The sequence below is a fragment of the Falco peregrinus genome, chromosome 2 (assembly GCF_023634155.1).
Source record: "Falco peregrinus isolate bFalPer1 chromosome 2, bFalPer1.pri, whole genome shotgun sequence".
Taxonomy (NCBI): domain Eukaryota; kingdom Metazoa; phylum Chordata; class Aves; order Falconiformes; family Falconidae; genus Falco; species Falco peregrinus.
This window is the reverse complement of record NC_073722.1, coordinates 113437806-113459559: the sequence shown is the minus strand read 5'-3', so window position 1 is coordinate 113459559 and position 21754 is coordinate 113437806. Positions and strand designations below refer to the sequence as shown.

The 21754-nt window shown below is 42.9% G+C and overlaps 3 protein-coding genes across 5 annotated transcripts in view; 1 reads left to right on the top strand and 2 right to left on the bottom strand.

The window, feature by feature from the left end:
• Window positions 1-84: 84 nt before the first annotated feature.
• On the bottom strand, window positions 85-5066 carry FBXO39 (F-box protein 39). The gene is given in 8 exon segments (XM_027780550.2): window positions 85-839; window positions 1528-1532; window positions 1591-1712; window positions 1715-1766; window positions 2891-3664; window positions 3666-3790; window positions 3793-4091; window positions 5062-5066. Coding segments are annotated over 8 exon segments (1506 nt in total). The 3' UTR covers window positions 85-715.
• A 2154-nt stretch (window positions 5067-7220) lies between these two features.
• PIMREG (PICALM interacting mitotic regulator) lies at window positions 7221-14884 on the top strand. 2 transcript variants are annotated; one of them, XM_055795821.1, is made up of 6 exons: window positions 7221-7375; window positions 8725-9044; window positions 9849-10180; window positions 10991-11086; window positions 11946-11992; window positions 13295-13433. In XM_055795821.1, the coding sequence occupies exons 2-5, from the start codon at window positions 8754-8756 to the stop codon at window positions 11974-11976; spliced, it is 750 nt and encodes a 249-aa protein (XP_055651796.1). In that variant the 5' UTR covers window positions 7221-7375; window positions 8725-8753; the 3' UTR covers window positions 11977-11992; window positions 13295-13433. The 2 variants fall into 2 exon arrangements, with proteins under 2 accessions (XP_055651796.1, XP_055651795.1); XM_055795820.1 differs by lacking the exon at window positions 11946-11992 and having other exon boundaries at window positions 13295-14884.
• A 674-nt stretch (window positions 14885-15558) lies between these two features.
• PITPNM3 (PITPNM family member 3) overlaps window positions 15559-21754 on the bottom strand; it is a 118243-nt gene continuing 112047 nt past the window's right edge. For both annotated transcript variants that reach the window (XM_027780514.2, XM_055795803.1), the window contains exon 19: window positions 15559-21526. In XM_027780514.2, coding sequence (XP_027636315.1) covers window positions 21218-21526 — 309 coding nt within the window. In that variant the 3' untranslated portion in view covers window positions 15559-21217. The remainder of the gene's footprint in view (window positions 21527-21754) is intronic.

Sequence of the window (21754 nt, the reverse complement as noted above, 5' to 3'; positions counted from 1 at the left end):
CCTCCCACTTGGCAGTAGAATCCAAGAATAAGAAGAAATGACCCTCCATACTATCTTGTGTGCAACCAGTGATAGCTTTTCCCGTTGAAAGGTCTAGAAGCTTTGGAAGCTAGAACAGGAGTCTCCTCATAAAGTCACTTGTTGGAAAGCTGGGCAAGTGGGAGGGGTGACTCAGGACTAGCCATGGTATGTTTAGTTCTAAACATCTGCTGTCAAGAGCTAGGCACAGGGTGTGTATCAAACTTACTAGAAGGTAGGGACTGGTGATACCCAGGATAGTGCATGTGACTGTACCTAAATTAAGATCAAGCCAAGGCTGACTTTGGGCTAATCACTTCCCCACCCCATCTGTCAGTTTCCCTATTTGCAAAATGGAAACGATGAGATGGGCCTTATTGGTAAAGTGTTTGAAGCTCTACAGTGAGAAGTGCTGAAAAAGAGGAGGGCCTTAGCTTTACTAGAGATGGAAAAGGGCTCACTGCTTCCTTTGGTTCTGGCGAGTCAAAACAAAGCAAGGGCAAGAATAAATGATGCGGGAGATACAGGAGGGTGGTTCCCAAGTCCAACATTTTAATGCATGGAGTGTAAAATTGTCCCTTGCCTCTCTCTTGCTGTAATGATATCTCCTTTTCAGAGGCAGTGCTGTCAAGCTTCAAATACCTTACTGATGCTTTCCTTGCTTCAGATGTCACTGGGTGTTCTCTCTTCCTGTGGTTTATACCATTGTGTGAGTGATGATGAAATAATTAAGCTCCGAGTCAAGCACGTGTTTGAACTTCCTGTAAATACCACCCAACATCTGATCCTCCTCACTGCTGTCTGGTTGGACTGTGTAAATCCTGACGTGTATGCATGGACAACAGTCATGTCACTCAGATACAAGCTCAGGCCATAAAAGCTCATGACAAGATGCTTTTGTGACTAATGAGCAATCTAGATAAGCCAAAATCCTTGGTTTTGAGTAAATGCTTGGGGTTTTACTCTGTTTTCACTCCAAACTGACTGAAAACAATCTCCTGCTGCATAATTTTTGAGAAGAGCAAAGGTTCCTTTTACCCCCAGAACTGATGCATCCCTGGGATCTGTGCAGACCTGGGAGGATCTACTGAATTCAGAATCTAGTACGCAAAGTATCATGACAGCATGGTTTACTCCAGATACAATTGTGGTCTGGCTCCAGTTCAACACAGCATCCCTCAAGAGTGAGATGTGTTTATCTTTTTGCCGTTTAGTGACATTCAACCCATCTGCCTCAATTTAAGCACAGAGGTAAACACTGGGCCTGGGAGGTGACTGAGAATCCCTAGCTTGAACTAGAAGTGACAGAGGGAACCCCAGTCTAGGAAGGACATGTGGAATTGTTAGGGCTTGTTATTAAACTTCTGTAGTATTCTGTACCTTGCTAAGGAGCTTGGAAAGCCCTGTTTCTCTGAGTGGTTCTCAGGCTCATTCTAATGCTAAAATGTAATACGGGGAAGGTAGTTATGTTAACATTTCCGTAAGCGACCTTCCGATGAGCATGGGGACCTCATCTTTCTCTGGGTAGTGGAGAGAGGAAGGGAATGGGAGTTTTGAAGCATAAACTCTCACCTTTATGGTAGTCAAAATGCATTTACTTTCTGCATGGTTTTGTAGCAGCCTCTCCATAAAGGTGACACTTAGAAATGCCCAGACTTTCAGAAATAACAAGTTCTTGCACGATAAGATGAGCTTAGCAGCTCATCATCCAGCAGCTCATGGTCATGGTTTAATTCAAGTGTTAATTTCTTGAAAAAGAATGAACACTGCTACTACTACTGAACAGAGCTTGTGAGTGCAGTAACTAGAACAAGTTCTAAACAAGTTTCCCAATTTCAGCAACAGAAGTGACTGTCGGCAGATCAATTTTTTACCTTGACATTAGCAGAGAATCAGCTTTGTATTATGACAACAGGATGTACTACAGTAATCTCCACTCTCCCATTAAGGTGTGTGTGTGTGTGTGTGTGTGTGAGGGCAGGGCTTGTATATGATATACCCTTCTAAGAGATAGACAACTTCTGTTACCATTAGAAGATACTAAACCCACGGCTTGTGCTATGATCTTATTTGACATATTGGAAATTATCCCAGATAGGGGAGTAGATCCAAATACAACTTCTAGAAATCTTTGCAGATCTCTGGTGTTTACTGAAAAACTCTGCAGTTTAACAGAACTTAGTTGTCAGCAACTGTCAGGTATACTGCATGCATCCCTCAGACATGCAAAGACCTGATGCTCATTTACATGGATCAGCTGTTGCACACCTTTGGTGACACCAAAGTGTTTTGACATGGGCACCAGTTAATTTATGTGTGTTGTGAGACATTTGTGCACTGCCAAAATGGAGCAAAACCATCAGTGTAGGTTGATGTAGGCAACAGGTCTGTAAGCAAATAAGGTATACAGACTTATTTTCCTCATATGCAGATTTCCCTGCAAAAGGGTGGCATTCAGAAAAATCTGAAAGGATAAGAAAGTTAGTTACTAAACATGAAGGTGTCTTAACCAGGATAAGCCTAAAGCTTTCTTACAAAAAATGACGTTTTCTTGTCTTAAAGGTTGTTCTTGCTCACAGCTGATGTTACAACCACCAGTAATTTGGGTGTTTTAGTTCTTTATGAGAACAACCTGACACCACCCTGACAGCAAAGACTAGCACAATGAGGACTGTCACTGGATAAGGCTAATTATCTGAACTAGACTATAGCTGGAATACAGGAATGGCTCACTTATGAAAATTACCTTCTGAACATAAAACTGAAGCAGTCAGGAATTCCTGTTGATGACTGCTACTATGCAGAAGGCCCATATGATAACTTTGCTTAATGTTGTGATATTGCAGTAAGGTGTCACTATTGTTTCCCTTACCTGCAGAACATGCCAGTAGGCTGGGAGGAGGTTGGTGAGGGTAAGTCTCATTGTCCATTCTGGGTCACTGAAATAGCAGCTCCGTAGACTGATGCTCCTGACTGGGATCTCCACTAGCAGGACCCTGGCTAGGTGATCATGCTTCATGACTCTTTCAAAGAAGAAGTTCACATTCAGTTTTGGGGCTCTCTTGGCCAAGTTTGCCCATGACATTCCCCAGACCACTTGCCCATGAGGGTCATGGATATGACATTTGATATTCAAAGTGCACAGGGAATGAGCACTGTGCTCTTGCAGGATGACCAGCAGTTCATTGGAGTCATTGAAAGTCAAGGTGACCAGGCTGTGCAACTTGGACATAGTTTGGTGGAACAAGGTGCTGCTGTAGACGGGAAGGTAGAAACTGAAGAAATCCTCAATATTTATTTCAGAAATAAAACTTCTGTTGGTCAAGCAGCTCAGAGAATTCAGAAGCTCACAGCCTTCTTCCAAGCTTACTCTCGCTCCTTGGAAGTTGACATAATCAAGCTGTTTGCTCGTTCTTTTCAGGAAGGTAGCCAAGTTCTTGATAAACTGCTCCCTGACTACAGTTTTCCAGATCAAGTGGTCTAGGTCCAGGTATTTGATGCTCAAGGATACTAGGCGACTGTTAAACTTACCCAGGTGTGAAAGAAGACCTCTCATAATCACTTGAAATTTTTGGGTAAAGGCAGTATTGCAAGGATTTGCTAACTTGATCTCAAGGTGCTCCAAATACTTGCCAAATCTCTTTGACATACCACAGTGCACTTTGCAGCTCCAATGTATGTGCCCTTAATGGTCGGCCACAGAATGTGATGGCTCTGCTTCTCCAGAGGGATCCCGAGTACATGGCCCAATTCCACTTTTTACAGACAAGGCAGCCTGAGATCTGTCCCTGTCATGTAACCAATGGAAGACGTGCTCGAGACAGACATCAGGTAGATGGGCCCAGGCACTCTGCTCAGGTTCACTGTCATCTTCCGTTAGAAGAGAGTTTTTCACTTTTCTTCTGGGTGTTGTGCCAAACCTACACAAAGAAAGCTGTGGGTAGATTTCTTGCCATTCCCAACAGAATAGGCTTCCAAGTAAACGGATGAAAGTTTGCTTCTTCGCATTGAACACCAACAATCCTTTCTTTGCCACTGTACTCAAGCTGTCAGGGTCAAACAGGCTTTTGGGTCTAAATTATAGTCCAACCTAAATTGAAAGCAAAAGACAATAAGTGAAGGGCAATCACAGTACAAGCACAGGACACATCTTTTAACTTTCTGGTCTTCAATCTAGCTAAACAGTGACATGGTGTCAACACCTGATAGAGCAGCCACAGCCTGTAGAAACCTTTGATTAGTGTCAGCTGTAGCCAGTAAATTGTTTTGTAGCCTGTTGCCTAGTGACTAAAAGTATCCAGTGCTGTACACATTTGGACAGTACTGTCAGCACAAAAGTAGTGCAAATGACTTTTCTTACCCTTCTGGTGTCACAGCACTTTCCAAACTATCAGGCTGCAACAAGGTCTTTTACCATCTCATACCAACATACTCTTCATGCCAGTCCCTCTGCTGCCTTCTCCTAGTCTCTCCTCATCCCAGGCATGCATTCTCTCTGCTTCTTCCTCCTCTCTTCCTTGTCCCTCTTCATTGGTTGCCCAGTGTCTTAACAGAACAGCCACAGCTGCACCTTACCTACCTCAGCCAACCTGACACCCCTGAAGCCAGCCCACAGTTGTTTATTATCAATGCTAATTAACCCAGCTTCATTCTTCTACATTCTGGGGTACTGTTCCATGACAATCATCTGAGGCAGTACACTGCCCTAGATTAAGGTACTATCCCTTTTGAGAGTAATAAACAATATAAGCTGTTCCATCACTCGGTTCAAGCAGGTTGTTCAGTCACTGCTCCAATGGATAGGGAGAAGGCTGGTGAGTCAGAAGGCCAACTGGGTAGTGGTAAAGCACATAAGGAAGCAACCACAATGCAAGAAGTTACCAGTTCCACTCTCAAGGCTGGACTGTGTAAGTATTCAGCTCCTTGTGCACTTTTCCAGCTCTCATAGTCTCCATCCAGAGGTCAACATTTGTTTTCTCTACCGCGGCCCCTTCCCTCTACAAAGCTCGGCCATCACCATGGAGCAGAGGTACCATTTGTCACGTCATGATAACAGACTTTACGCAAGGTCAAACAGCAAAGCCAGCCAACTTGGGCCAAGCTATTTGGGCTAAGGTGAAGGCAAAAAGGAAAAGCAGACTTGGTTGGTAGTCTTAGGAAGTGAGAAATACAGGCCACAACCTGCAAGCCAGGTGCAGGCTGTATGTCTGGTCTTGTCACAGCCAAGAAGGGAAGTGATGCATCCTCTATCTCTTCAGCTATGAATTGCAAACTTCAGCTGCGAAACGCAAGCTACCTCCCACTGGCTTGTTAGGTGCGTGTTTTCATGAGGCCTTTTATAAATCAGGCACGTTGTCTCTGCAAACAGCCAAAAGGCAGGGAAAGCTAGTGTTTTCTTAGTACCTTTGCACAGAGGCAAAAATTCAGAATGTGTTTACTTTCCCACCTCTATAGTGCATGTGTCTTTATCATGCCCACTTGGTAAACCACTCCTTAGGTCTTGGGGATGAAACTGGAAAAACATCTAGTAATAATCTCTTATGGTCTGCCCCAAAATCAAAGCTTACTGGCTGACAGGACTACAGGAAGATGCAATTCCTAAGTACGTGATGCTAATCTCCACACAATCTATCTTCTTCGCATGTGCTGTTCTGTTGGGTAACAAAGCTGAACAGGATGGAAACAACAGAGGCACCATAAAGAGATGAAGAAAACATGCAGATCCCCAAAAGTCTTCTTTAGACATAAAAGGCTCAGGTATTTTTCTTTTAGTTTTGTAAATGGGTATGAAAAGACAGGCTGTCCAGTTCAGCCTCAGCCTGCTGCTTCCGTTTTGTCCTACAGTTCTGTCAACTGTCATCTCTGTGCCTGTATACCCTGTCTGTTCAATTAGTACCACGTCTATTCTTAGGGATTCCCCCTCCCCATCTAAAATGCCCATCCAAACCTCCAGCTCTTGAGATAACCCCTAGAAACAGAGCATGTGGGCCTGATTACCACCTGACTCCGCCTCTTGTGTTTAGTACCTCCATCTAAACCCCCCTCCAAGAGCAATTTGTTTTGGAGAACTGTCAGTCGTTTAGAAAGTCTTTAGATGAATGACCCTATTTTGCCTGTCCAAAGATCTGAGCCAGGTCTTACAATACGGTGGCTCAGGCAGCAGTTGACTAGTGAGAAGAGCCTGAAACCTTCCCTGTGGAGACTGGCGGTGGCGGGGAGATGCATAATATGTCTGCAACGATCTGGAGCAGAACGTATTGGGCTGTAATACATAGAAATGCATGTCTATTAACAAGGGGATATTTATTGAGCTATTCTCTCCCATATTATAGTGTGTGAATACACAGGGGTACAAACACCCTCACGTGGAACTTTGTTTTAAACCACAGCTCTTAGGAACTTAGGGAAAGTATGTTTATAAGCCAGTGGTGGGACTGGAGAGATATCCTGCAGTATTAATGGGTCGGCTTCCCCATGGCTTTGAGCTAAACCTTAGCTGTGGGGGTGTCTCTCACTACCTGTCAGCTCCGAGTTTAACTCAGTGGGGAGAAACCAAACCAAAGCTCTGGAAAAAAACAAGCTACTGCAGCTCTTTCCAGGGCAGTTTTTCAGGTAGAAACGCTCTAAAGATAGACAATTTGCATGCCTTGTTTTCCTCTACAGTAGGGTTAAAGACGACCACCACCCCAAAATAAAACAAAAAAACCCCAAACCACATTCTCTGCACTTGACAATTCTTTGCTACCCGATTTGCTTCAGAGGGCATCCCAGATGGTTCCCAGCACAACGCTGTGCAGTTACACCGGCTGGCTCCTCCAGCAAGAGCTGCAGAAGCCGGTGGAGACAAAGCGAACCAACGAAAACCTTCCGAGGTGCTAGCTCATAATGACCGAGCAGAACGTAGGAGACGCCGTGGCACGGCTACCCCGGCAGGGACCCAGCCGCGGAGCCCTTTTGCTGCCGCTGCTGCTGCTGCTGCTGCCGCGGGTCTCTGGGCCGCTGACCCGCCCGGCACCGACCCCGACGCGGGCGGCTGTGCTGCGGAGCGCGCCGCCGCTCGTCGTGACGCGCAGCGGCCTTGCCCCGCCCCGCCCCGCCGCACGCGCACGCCCCTTGCCCCGCCCCGCCCCGCCGCACGCGCACGCCCCTTGCCCCGCCCCGCCCCGCCGCACGCGCACGCCCCCCGCCTCGCCGGCGGAGCAGCCGCCGCTGTTGCGCAGGCGCCGAGCCGTGCAACGGCCGCCGCGCGCGCGAGGGCGCAGCCAATGGGGGCGGGCCGCGGCAGTCGCGCGCTGTTCAAACGCGGCGGCGGCGGCGCGAGGAGGACCGCGGCGGGCCCGTCCCGGCGTCCGTCGCTGTGAGTACAGCCCCATGCGGCCCGCGCTCGCTGCCGTGCGAGAGGTCCCAGCCGCCTCCGCCGGTCTCGGCGCCGCCTTCCGCGCTCGTTCCACCCGTCCCCGGCCGGGCCAGCCCGGCGCCGCGGCGGTGCAGAGCCCTGCCCGAGCAGTGCAGGGGCCGGGCCGCGCTCCAGGGCCGCGCCCGCGTTACCACGCCGGGCCCCCTAAGGCGCCCGGCGCAGAAGCTGCCGGTTCTCTTTGCCACGGGTCCCAGGTGAACCGGCGCACCAGGTCGCGCTGTGCGATGCCCCTTTGATAACGGATACGCGTAATCCTGGGGCGGTAGCTGCCGGGCGCTTCACCCGAGCAGTACTTTTGTAGCATAAATTAATGACCATTAGTCAGCGGTGTATTCGTAGGAAGCGGGATAAGCTGTAAGAGAACGGACCCGGTTGCCTGCTTACTAACCTTTCCGTGCTGCCACATGCAGGAATGCGTTAAAGGTGGTGCATCCCGAATGCCCGCACCACGAAAAGATTTCAGTACGGCTTACTGCTTTCTGCCGCAATTAAGGGCACCTGTGAGAGATGGAGACAACTTGGGAGATTAGAGACAGTAAGGACTATCAGTAGGCCTTCCTAACGTGTGGTATAATAATGGCAGAGAGCAGCCAGCTTTTTTTATCAAGTCACCTGCAATGAAGTGTTAGTAAAATTAATTCACTCTCAAGTCAGGTTGCTGACATACATTTGCATTTCAGTTGCTTTTTAGAAGTAATCTGCTAGTAGTATCCTATGAAAGTGAAGAATTTAAGATAGATATATATATGTTTGAATCATCATATATCATATAGATAACAGGCATTTTCCTGCAAATGTCTTTTGCTAGTAACAATCCTGCCCACTTAAGGATTTATGTATCCACAATCACAACTGTGCCTGAAGCGTGAGTCTTCAGCTAGCAACTCTGGCAGGAGACAATAGCAGCTGTGTAAACTTGTCTGGCAATGGAAGGCTGTTTTAATTAATGAAGGCGAAAATCTGGGATACGAGTCCTTAGTCTGAGACACCAACAAGACGCTCGCAGTTGCAGAGCATTCTACCTCACAAGCTTGAGCCTCGCAGCTTAGGTCTGATGTCTGCTGCTGGAAATGCAGCATAAGACTTCTTCACGGATGTGCACAGACCTGAATAGCTGTAGCAGTCAAGGCCCTTCTTCAAGCCTCCAAGTAAAAGTCTTGCTTTTAATTAGCTCTAATTTTGTTGTTTCAGCCAAATGTAACAATTTACTGTGTAACAATTTCCATTTCTCCTTTTTCATGCTGCTCTATACTTTGCTCTAATTCTTGCTCTCATTGTAATTGTTTTAGAAATAAGGTTGACCAAGGACTGGAACAAGATGGTATCTGTGCTCCAAAATGTCAAGGCAACAATGGCCTGGCGGAAACACCAGCTCCTAGCTGACTTTGATGACAATGAGAGCCCTGTACCTGACAAATTCAAGAGAAGGCCTTCTCTGAGGTCTCTCAATACCATCCGCATGTCTCTAAGGAAGCGAGTACCATTAAAGCAAGTAGAGCTGAACTTTCGTAAGACCCCAACTTGGGAAAGTCTGGAAGCAAGACAGAAGTGCCAAACTCTTCAGAGTATTAAAAGAACAGCAAAAAATGCTTTTGGAACAGTGTCCCAGGTACTTCACGCTTGTAGTGTACTTCAGTACTAAGATTTCAGTAGAAGAGTGCTGTATTCCAAGGGGTCTATCCCACACACTTACACACCATGACATTTGTCTCACAGCTACTAACTAGTCAAATCTTTAATATCCTTGCGAAAGGATAGACAGACAAATTATGGATCTGGCAGAATGGGGAGGAAAGTGAAAAGAAGTGTGAAACTTCTATTACTAGATAAATGGTTTTCCCCTACTGTATTGCGTATGGCACAATACATATGTATGTATCATGTATGGCACAGCAGCCCTCACAAGGTGAAAGGTAAGTAGAGACTGCCATGGCTTGCAAAGAATTGTTTCTGAGAAATGCGTAGCACTTTGGATTATTTTTTAATTTTTTCACTCCTTTTCCTGTACCCATGCTATTTATTAGCATGTTCTTTATTATAGTCAATCTAAATTTGGACTGGCAAGAGCCACAGGGTAGCAAACTCCAGCTTCCACTTCCCTTTGGTGGAGACCTCTGACTTTAACCGCATCAATTATATGTTAGGGAGCCTGGCTGTTTCCTGCGTCAGAGCAGAAGGAGCTCTGTTCCAATGCCTGCTGAAGTCCTCGGCAAGTTCCAGGGACTGGGGGAGCAAATGACTGCTTCGATGCAAACGGGTACAGAGGCTTGAGAAGCATTCATGCTGCTAGACTAAACCTGATATGTGAATGAAAGCTAGGGATTCAGCTCAAATGTTCCTTGTCCTTCTGGTTCCAAACTCTAGGACAATTGAGTTCATTTAGCATAATATGTCTGTCTAATGCTTCTTGCAGAAAATACAGAAGTCTTGCCAAAGCCCAGTACGCTCAATGGTGACCTTTCTAGCTGAATCCAACAGCGGAAGCTGTGCAACCAGTCCTACCAAGAAAAGTACTACAGCTCGAACCCCTTGCCATAAGAAGAGTGTTACTTCAGCAGCCAGTTCTAAAGGCACCCCAAGATCCAGCAAAAGAGCCTTGCTTGGGCCAACAAGGGTGCCAGAATGTAAAGAATGGAGGAGATTCTCGTCCTCGCTTGATAAAGATGCTGTCTCTCTTCGGAGATCAAGAAGAGCAGCAGCGCTGAAGAGTCCTTACTCATCACCACCTCCCGGCAGTGGAAAGATGTAAGCCGCATTCTTTTGTAAATCTTATTCCTTTTTTTCGTTACTGTGATTAGAGTATCTTGTAAGGTAAAAGGCAAGATATGAAGGTCACTATCCTGTTCCCCTGAAAGGGCGTCCTGTTCGAATAGTTAAGAAAGTACTTAGAGGTCCCTGTATAGACAGGGACTGAGCACCGCATAAAGCTGAAACATTAAACTTAATTTTGTGCTGTGACAACTTTTTTAAAATCATGCTCCCACTTTTTACACCATGTTTCTCAGCAGCAGTACCCACCAGACACTAGAGACATACCTGAGGGTTTTGATGATGCCTGTCTGGTAAAGAAAAATGCTCTCGATACATCTCGCTCGTGCTTAGCTCTAACTTTTCCAAAGTTGCTTTTTGTATTGCAAAGATACTTGGAATAGCTCCCGCTTAGGCTGAGCCCTTTATAGAGAGTAGAGAGATTCTTGTCTCAGAGATTTAACATGAATTAGATAAAGGATTGTGAGCTAGGGCAATACTGCATAATGCATGCACAGGTTTTTGTTTTGGTCAAAGTCACGTAAGAAATATCAAAGCTGGAAGCTGAATCCCAGCCTTGTGAATCTGAACCCAGTGTCTGAATTGGAAGACAGTCGTTTTGGGGATGAATGGAGTTGTGAAGCAGATGGTCAGTGGAATTAAGAGCATGATTGTTACAGCCCTAAACTTCTCTGGGTAAAGTCTGGAGGTAAGAAGAGTTGTTAACTGCAGGGACAGAGGCTTGTGTAGCGTTACCTAGTCAGTCTGTCGTGTTGGATCTTTGGTAATGACTGTTCTGTTTTGCAGAGAGTTTGACTGCGAGTTGGAGCTGGTCTCCTCAGGGATTTGCCAGTTGAAGCGTATCTCCCAGGCATTTGATGATACCATTGTGCAAGAGGAGAGGTAAATACTGCTAACAGTCCCTCAACTTTTAGCATCAGGTTATCTCCCACTGGGACATTGCCAATTGCAGGCTAAGCGATCCCTGTAACTCAGGACAAGGAATAGCTGCAGAACCTTCTCAGCTGTAATGTAGCATAGCCCTTCTTTCTCCAAGATACCTGTGCAGATTAAATCAGCAGTTTCTAAAACCTGTCGAATGCTCTCCTAGTCTTCGTGTTTCTTGCTGTGGAAGTCAGATTTTTGTATTTTTTTTTTCCCCAGCGAGAGCCTACCTTTGACCTTGTGTGAAACAGTTCCTCCCTTTCTCTGTCTAAAAGATGTGCTGAGTCAGGCTGGGGGGTGGGATTCCCATTGCAGTGACGCTGTCATTGGTGCCTGCACATTTATAAGAAAATCCTTTTATTAGGTAGCATTATGTTAACAAACAGTCCGTGGTACCCATAACTCAAAAATTTAGAGGATGCAGAAACCGCTTATATAACACCTTGGTTAATCCATGAGGTGATAGGCTGCTGTGTTTGTAAAGGTTATGTCGTTCTAAATTAGACATATTAGGACAGTAAAAACTACAGGTCAGAACTCTTGTTACAGGGCAGTTCCCTAAACCTCTTCCTCTCTTGGAACACTTTATGTCAACCATTCAGTAACTAAATGTCAAGCACCTAAAATCCTCTGGAGAGGGCTCAGCGTTAAGTAATTTATCTACAAAGAGGTAAAGGCTTAAAATCCTACATAATTCCAATAAATTCAATTTTTACCAATGGGACCATTTCTAGATAACTATAGGTTAAACCTTGTTAATGATCATATCCATTGAAGATTCACTAAATCTCACTCCTAATATTCTCCTGTCTGTTAGTGATATGACAGTTTCTCTCATTCGTAACTGAAGATAGTATCAACCAGGTAAAGTAGTTGTTCACTTACCTTGTCTACACCTGCATGCATCTGTGGGGGGAAAACCTGCTGTTTGGAAAGAGAAAGGCTTATTAATTCATGCTGCTTTAATGTATTATTATGAAGAACCGTAGGGTTCTTCCCTCATAGTCACTGTGGTGCGCTCTGCTACAGCAGACCATTGTGCAGTTGTGTAACTTCACCTCTACACTGTGGGTTCGCAATGAACTGTAGCTGGGGTTCTACACAAACAGCAGCTTTTCTCACCCCAGACCGGAAAACTACTGGTACTAATGTCTTTGCCACTTGGCCTCAGTTCTCACTGATTACTAACGAAGATCACAAAGCATGACAGAACCAACTATTACCTTGAAATGTCTAATTTTACAGCCTTTCTGTTCCATCCCTAGCATTGTCTTAGTAGTTAAGATGACGCTGTCACAGTAACAGCAGTTGGTACCTGTATTGCTGGCATTATTAAACACAGCAATTGTACCTAAATGGATGGGAGCAGGAATGCTTTGCTGTTAAGTTTCTATACATCACTTCTAGGATCTATTTGCAGAACCATTACCAGGTAAATGCCTCTTGCCTTCACTGAGATCTGTGTTGTGATGTTAGTATCTTCACCCGTTATGTTGGAAGTGTTGCTTTTGTTAAAGGGAAATTTAGATCCTGAAAACCATGTCCTATTTTAGCAACAAAGATAGGCGTAAGACGTTGATTGCTGGAACTTTTCAGGAAAAGTGACAGCAGTTTCAAATGCTTTACTGAAGCCTGAAACAGTGATGTGTACTTCTTCCACTAAGCAATTTGGTCTGGTTCCCCTGCATGTATAGAGGCATAAAATGTGCTGTTACTGGCTAGTTTGTACTGGAATAATTGTGAAATAAACTTTTTTGGAGGTGCCCTTAGTCTTGCATATTAGTATCCAACTGCTCTGAGTTTTAGTGTTTCAGCTCCCTTTTCATCTTCTCCATGATGAAACAAACCTTGATCTCAAACTCTTTCTAGTTGCCAGCTCCATGTATTGTTCTAGTGTTTTTCATTTTAATGAATTAGATTACATCAAAAGAAATGCTCCTGTTGCTAGTTAAAGTGTTGCAGTACTTAATTTGTCTGCTGCCATTTATGCTCACTGAAGGTAACAAAATACTTCCTTGCTAGCGTCTAGAACTTAAGACAGTGCAAGTGTAGAGGTCCCAGACTCTTCCTTGCTCCCATCTAACAGTTTTCCAGCAATTTGCCTGAAAATCAGTCAATTCACCGTACTGACTTCACGCTGCTAATGGTGGTCTTGTTCTTTTGCAGGCAACATGCAATATCGAACTACTACTACCTAATGGCACAAAACTTGCAGTCTGTGCGTCGATCTCGGAAACTTTCTCAAGCTATCAGAAGGCGGGCAAAGAAACTCCATCGAGCACTTGCTACCTAGACCAGAGACGGCTGTAACTGTTATGAGCATATATGAAGGAGAGCTCTGTGTAGCACTCGAGAGGGTGTATACTCCATACATTGAACAAGCCATTCCATTTTATAATCTTTCTTGACAAAGCAGCCCAGGATTTCCTTTCCCTTGCACTCTCTTTTCAAATGAACAGGAGAATCAAAATTGTGCAGCAGTGTGTAATTGCCTACCGAGATGAGGGACCATCCTGAATGTGAGTTCCATAAGGCTGTTAAGTCCTTTGAAACTTATAACTGACCAGTAGGAATGGCCACAGACTTAAGAAGGGTGGTCTTAGGTAATAGTAGTATTTAGACTGGTATCCAAATGCCACAGGTTTTAGTGTGAGTACTTTGCTTACTAAAAGTGCTGGTCCATTATTCTTTTTCTGTATACGAACAACCCAAAAGTTACGCATCATGTTGAACTGGAAGTTAATGAAACAGCAGTGGCTTGTTTGAGTTCTGACCACAACTGCAACTCCAAGGCAACAGGTTTCTGTGCAGTCAGTCATGCCCCAAGAGAGGAGCTGCATGAGGACTCTTAATTGATGGCCTTAGCTTTAGTTAGGCTAATCTAATAGCAAACCTTATGTTAAGTAGTTGGGTTCCAGACAAATGAGAACAACTTTGTAATTTCTTGCCGCTGCTTTAAATAGCATCTTGGCAGCTGAGTTGAACGTTGCTTTCCTAGTAGGACATCTGACTTTTCGTTATACACAGAAATTGGTTATATAATTAATGTAACTTCTTAAAACTACTATTGTAGTATCACAGCGCAGGTGTTTTATTTGATGAAGTATACTAAGCATTTGATACCTGCATTTTGCTTCTAACTACTTTTAAAAAAAGTAATGTTCTTTTGATGAGCTTTTTTGGTAGATGATTCACTTTAACCAAGTTTAGTCTTTCAAACTAAAGCAAAGATTTCTCAGGCTTCTAGAATTCACCACCAGGGCTGTTTTACATGGTGGGAGCTTTGTGCAGGGTTCTCGGATTACATTCACTTTAAGATGAACCTTCAAACAAAAGACTGATTTGGGAAACATTGTTCTACTTGATAATTTTTAAGATGCACATGTAATTTAGTAAAACTGGAACTACTAAAATTTTAATGGTATTAAGTATAAATATTGGAAGCAGTAATGTTAAATTCTGATTTATGTGCAAGTATAGGTTTTAAACTTGCTCCTCATTTTTCTTTACTCTTGTCAAATGAGACTGTTTTAAAATATTGAAACAGTCAATGAGGCCTGGAAACACGAAAACAACCCTGAGTTCACAAAGCTTTCAGATGACTGAGAGCTTTAGATGTGTTATTTTTTGGTGTGGTTTTTTTTGTATTGTATTGGTTTTGTTGTGTTTTTTCTTAACCACTTTTCTATATGGAACAGTAACCTGAAGTTATTCTTTGCATGTACTGAAACTTCTTCTATAAAGCTTTCACAAAGATGGTGTCTCATTACTGAAAGACTTGTATGATTTTTCAAAAGGAAGGAGTGCTGGAGTTTTGTGAAAAGTCACCTGCCAATCTAAGTATTATTTCAGACAGTCAGAAGCGTTACACCTGTTACAACAGCCTCTATTTATACTGTTTCCACTGGCTACTAGGACATGTACGATGATGATCTAATACTTCCCACATCACTGGTAAGAAAAATCAGTGACACTGTTTGCTTAAAGGCAAGGAAGGTTTTATTTAAATGACTAATCTCTTTTATAAGGTTTTAAAAACCAGCTCACATCAAAATCTATACCAGTTGTAGAAATCTTACTCCTTATTTCATATTAAGAAATTCATTATTGTACATTTTTGAATTTTTACAAGGCAGCCATATGAAATATAAACATTTGTCACCAGATAGAACCTTCTCACTGACAAACAGTTTAGAAGTATGCACTTAATAAAACTACAGACTGAAAGAACGTGTACAATTTCAAGTTTCCTTGTATGAATCCAGCTGTAAGTGGACTGCCCCCTTCCCTCTCCCACAAATAGAAAAACAAGTTATGCAGAAGGCTTGGGGTTCTGTGCGAGAACTGCCATTCTGGGCCCCAGACTGGTCCTTTATCTTTAAAGCTTGCAATCTGTAAATTATGTTTCAACATTGTAATCTCTGCTGCCTGTCCTCTCCCACCATGTTCTGTACATCCTTACAAACGAGAAATGAACTGTCAAATTTGTTTCACTGTCCCCCACAACTGTATCTGGTTTCAAAGGTAGCTTATCAAGATAAACAGAGATAGAGGGTAAACTGTAATCCCCTTAACTTGGGCTTGAACTAAAATGAGGGAAAGAGGAAATAACCCCTCCTGACCTCAGTTCCACAGTCCATGGCACAGGATTCTAGCTGTTCTGGGCCATTTCTTATTTCTGAAAACAAAACAAAACTCTTTTCATCCAGAAAAACGTGTTATTACCTCCATTTTATTTAATGGGGGACTGATTTTAGGATCATCTGTAGTAACCTATACTTACACTTGAGTGCTTAAACATCATGGAAGTCAAATTACCTTGTTAAACCCACAGTTTCTGCTGAAGCTATGAACACAGACCACGAGGAATCACTGCTCTTAGAGAAGCTGAGGAGGCAAGTTGGAAAGTTTTGTGTTTATAGGAAAAATATCCTGTACCAGCTCCAGATGAGGATGGAATGTGCCACCTTCTTCCCTGCATGCCTGAATTGAACAATTCAATGCAGAAATCTTGAGTTCAAATTCCGTATTTCAAGCTCTAATCAGAAAAATCATGAAATTGCAGTGTACAATCTCTCCATTATTAAGCCAATTCGCTTATTAAAAAGGTGCTAATACTCCAATCATCCAGTACTTTTATGATGTATACTCCTTTCTGTTGCTTAGATGCAAGAGGAGGATGAAAACCTGGGGAAAATCCAGTTTGTTCAGTAACAACTGTTGCACTTAAAATTTTTAAAACTGAAAATATCTATTGATTTCAGGTATTATCAAAAATGCATATAAGCAAAATTTTTTTTGCAAATTTAAGACAGGAAACAATGTAGAAAGAAGGAAATTTTTTTTTTCTCTTCTAATTTATTCCACGAAGTACATGATGATACTATAGATCTAAGTAGTGGGGATTTACTTAAATGTACCCAGTAGCAGTGCCCTGGCCTGAAGACTGCAATGTGTAAATGGGACAACTTGTCCACTAATAATGGCAAACAAAGGCTATTTTGCCAAACGGTGGAGCTTCCACATAAAGTGTCAATGTTCTGCTTATTTTAATAGTAAAGTGTGACTTTTTTTCCCTCTGGTTTACTGGTAATTCCCCTTCTGCATAACCACTGAAGGTTTTAACTCTGTTTAGAAGTGACTTCCCTAGGTACTAGAGGAACAGGTGAAGTAATCTGTAAGAATTAAGACTATTTTCATGTAAACAAATCAAAATGGCAGTTCTCATGAATCCCAACAAACAAGAATTATCGATGCCCTGTCATTTTTACAGCTAACAAAATTTTATGCCAAACAGATATAAACCATGCCACAAACTAAACAGGAGTACTTTGGTCAAGCAAGAACCTGTTCCAAGAGCACTAGTGTATGCAAACACTTTTTTTTTTTTTTAAAAAAAATATTTAAAATAAGCAGATTTGGATCAACATCACTATTCAGGTCTGTGGAATATTCTGCACTCTTTATACAATGATATCTTTTTTCAAACTTACCTAACTAGACAACAAAATTGAATAAACAGCCATCTTGTTTTTCGTTTTGTTTTTTGTTTTTTTTTTTTTTTTAAAAATATATTGGTTACAAATTTGCTGTGAAAGCAGCACCAAAGCGTAAGATGTCTTCCAGTAGCTACACACACACACACAGAAACACACACCCAAAACCAAAACACCACAGTTGTGAAGATGTGTTTTCACAATATCTCAGGTAAGTCTACCACTGCTATTGATCACATCCATTTTTTACAGTAATTTAAAACTGGATCTGTATCAACAGGACAAAGAAGTAAATGCTTCCAACTGTAGCCTACTTTGCACTGACTTGTTCTCCTGCCTTAGCACCTGCTGGAATAAGGGTTTGTGTTTTACGATTTCACTTATGCTTACTCCATTTAGCACGTCAAAAGAACATGCTTTTCTGTAACAGACTGGAGGCACTAAAGCTGCTAGAACTAAGTCTAACCCATGTTCCTCGGGCACCCACCATTCCCACCTGAGTTCTCTGTCCCTTTTCCCATCTGTGTATGCTTTAACACTTCCACAGCCTAAAAAGTTTTAAGTGCTGACTGCACAGAGACTGCAGCAATGAGGACCTGCAGTAAGAAGACTGTAGGATCAGGCTTATCCTCAGCAAACGGCTTACTTAGGAAGACTGATAATCCTTCCATGAAAGCACAAGTAAAACTGAAATCCAGTTGCAAACTGAATGCCCATGAACACCGCATGCAGTTTCCTGTGGACAAAGTGTATAACTAAAATTCTGACCAGAAGGAAATGATTTAAGAGAAAATACAACTGAAAAAAAATATGCTATAAACCCAGTGATTGATTCATCAGACAAACCTCAGGGATCACCCAAACATAGCTGGGGCAGGGCAGGGGTGGGAAGACAGTGGTGCAACGTGCCTGAGGTCCCCAGCTATTGCCACAGAATATTTCTTGAACTGCCAACCTAGTTGAGATGTCTAAAATCACACTCACGCTTGCCTGGTTCATATTCCCAGCTCCAACAGAAGTTGTTTTACCACTTCAGTGGAAACTGGCTAGGGCTTTCAAAACAAACGCATCTGGAATCTGATGTTTCAGAAGATCTACTCCTAATTAACATGAAGCCTTAACCTCCAAGCTAATGCCTGTGTCACTGTTTGCCAAAGTGCTCAGCTGGAGGCACGTGATCAGGAGATAAACCATTCTATCCCTGAGCAATAAGTAGTGTTGGAATTATGCAAACGCCACAGAAGCTCTCATATATTGTAGGAAATAAAAGTCAGGGAAAATATTTTCAGCTTGATTTCAATACCATGTGTAGAAACTTTGAAATTGTTACCACTCTAAATCATGCACACACACACACACGCATTTGTTTTACTACTATTAGTTCATAATATTAAGAGAAGCCAACAGAGTGACTACTTTAAAGGTGACCCGGTTATTAATAGAAATATACAAAATCAGAGTTTTCATGACATGGTACCCTGCAAAATGACATTGTGTCTGCAAGAGTAAACGACAGACCTTAACAACGTAGATTTCTCTAACCTTGTGCTCAGGTGCTAGTTCCTTTAATACAGTCAGAGAATTACACACAGATCCCTCTTTTGAAAGGAAGTATTTCTACTACAGCAATTAAAACAAAAAATAGATTTTGGAGTCTCCTGGATAATAGAGGTAAATGGCTAAAGCAACATTAGCTTTGAACTTTGCAGCTGGAATTGTGATTACTGTCAGGAGACGTGCTACACAGCACCCAGTGCTTAAAAGACCTTTGTGATCAATCAATGTTGCTTTTAGGCCACCTCAGCAAATTTTAAATTTGCCTAGTGAGTTCCTCCCTCACAAGCCTACTTATAGGCTTCCCACGCCTATTTAAAAGTAACAAGCAGGAACATGCTAACAGTGAACAGGACTAGAGGGAGACGGAGTCTGGTGTACTTGTGCAACCTCCTCCTACCTGCAGAGGACAGGAGAAGAAACGGACTTTGTGATTAGAATTAATACACACAGTGGGCCAAGACAGAACACAGAATAATTCCTCCAAGCCTATGTGTTAAAGAACTGTGAAATTACTGGGAAAGCATTTGTAAACCTGAAGACTGCTTCAAAGTAGTCTGTCGGTATCTTTCACTTCGCTTTTGTGGCTGGCTGACTTGGCAACCCAGCATAAAACCCCAGCCTCCTGTAAAGTAGTCACCTGCTCCTGATTAGTATGAACCACCAAACTTTTATTATCTTTCCTAAATCTTCAGCAAAGATTACCCCTTCCCTTAAAGGAAGCATTATGAAAAAAACCAAATTACTGATGTGCCAGATCTTTCAGGAAGTTTGAAATAGGTAACTGACAATCTTGCCAAGTAACATTTAAAAAACTAAATCAAAGATCTCCATTTATAAGCTACTTTGCTGCCTTTTAAGGCAAAAGTCATATTACTATGCTCTTCAAAAGCACACTGTAACTCCAGTGCATACAGAGTACAGACTTGGGTTTACTTCTGCACTGTCGTAGTAGTTTTCCTTTGCATTTCTTGTTTGCTTTACACGCCAACTTTCAAAAACATGAACCAACAGATTTGTCAAGAGACTGTTTCTGGTCTAGCTACACACTAGGAAAACCTGAAAGTAACGTGGGGAAGCATGACACCCTCTCCACGCCAACTCCCTGAAATTAAAAACAATCCAACCAACCAACCTGGAAAAGAAATCTATTGACCTGAAGCTTTCTCAGTGTCCATAGTCTGGTTTTAACTTTTAAAGAAAGAGGGGTTTATGTGCAGTTGCAACTTCATTGCAGGTTTTAAAACATGCCTCGGTTCAGTCATGAAAGTTCTCTTGGTGAATTTAGTGCAGTGGAAGTTCCTGCATGAAGAATCTGCAAACTGCTACTATCTTAAGCCAACCACACTACTTCAGAAATATTACCACTTCGGGAAATTTCACACATTTTACTTCTAGCGAGTTCATTGAGAGATCCAAGAGAAATTTAAATCAGTAGGAAAACATCTATTTGGCACCTCCAATTTGGCACGTCCATTCTTTGAAGCTCAAATACTGTCAATTCTAAATGCTACAGATTGTCTTAACACAGTTGCTATAAAGCATGAGAAGGTTAACTATTTACCCATAGGAATTCCATTACTTTTTTTCTCCTCCAGTGCAAAATTCTAGTTAGAGTGATGAAAAAAATGAATTGCTCTGAAGTTTGCAGATCCCTTAGTAAAAGGGCTCCCTTTAGCTTACCATCTTAGGATCCATCTTGGACTGAGATAGTCAGAGCCATCTCCTTACTCGAGTAGTCCACACATTTTGCACAGTCACCAAGTTCCACAAAACAATGTGATCTTTGTACACTTGCACGTTACTTTGTATACAGCAACACTAACTGCTTCAAACTGTGGCAGACATTTATTTCTAACATGAAGCTTTTATGATTTGGTTCATAAGTGGAGTTCTCCTGTTTACTTGACGTCCAGCACTTCACACAAACACGAGTGCCCGTGTTGAGGTCTGTTGACCAACACTGTAAGCTGAAAGGAAATCTTGGGTTTAAGGCACCCAAAAAGCATCTTGCTGTACAAATCCTGACCACCCATTATTGTAGTTCCCAACTCTGCTTCCCTTGCAAGCGTATCGCTTTATTGAGAGTGAAGTGGAAACAGATACAACTATTTAATGTTTAAAGTGTAAACCTTCTCTGTAAACCCATGGGACCTACTGTGTATACCATTTTGTGTGCAGCTAGTTAGCTGATATCACAATCCTACTTCTGAGTAAAATCAGCCTGTTACAGCTTTTTCTCTTATTGCACATTTTGTTATATCTGTTCTAAAAAAAACCCCTAAGGTATTTCCTGTTTCCTTGATGGTATAAGCACTTGCAATAGTTATAGACCATTTTAAAATTTCCCAACAAACATGTCAAGAGGAACAGACTGGAAGTTCCCCAGTTGGTGTAAGAAGGCAGACTCCAAAGCAGCGAAGACTCCGAGGTACAAGTTCCCCTCTACATCTCTTAGTCTGAAGCTGCCTAAATATTATCTTTGAGGCATGCCTACAAGTTTAATGGGGTGCACCCAGGACCTGTATTCCAAAGCTCCCTAGGGGACAGATTCAAATTTTTGAACTCCACTTCGAACCCAAGCAACGGAGGGCAAATGCCTGTCATGATCTTTGTCTGATTCAGGCTGGCTCTGGGCACGCTCTGGCTTGGGGTTCGAAGAAGGTGGGTCAGGTTGCTGGACAGACATAGTCCTGCGGAGATGGTTTCTCTTGCGCAAAAACTCAGGCTGGGAGTGGAGGCCAAAGCTGCCTTTTCTCAAGATCATCCGAGAGTTGTTCTTTTTGGGTCGTGAATGGAGACTGAACTCCAGCGAGGCCAAGTGGGCTGCATAACCTTCACTGAGGAACTGAAATAGGAAGGAAAGAAAGGGAGTGACAAATTACTGCTGCCTCAACCTATGAGCTCTGTAAGGAATTAAGTTCCTATCTTTGGCATCCCAGTTAGATACCTACAGAGTACCAATACTCCTTTCTCCCCTCACTTTTTTTTTAAAGTGACCTGTTCCATTTTGTCATTGAGCAATATGTGATGCGTGCACTTGCAGATACAACTTATGACCGCTTGATTTCTCTTT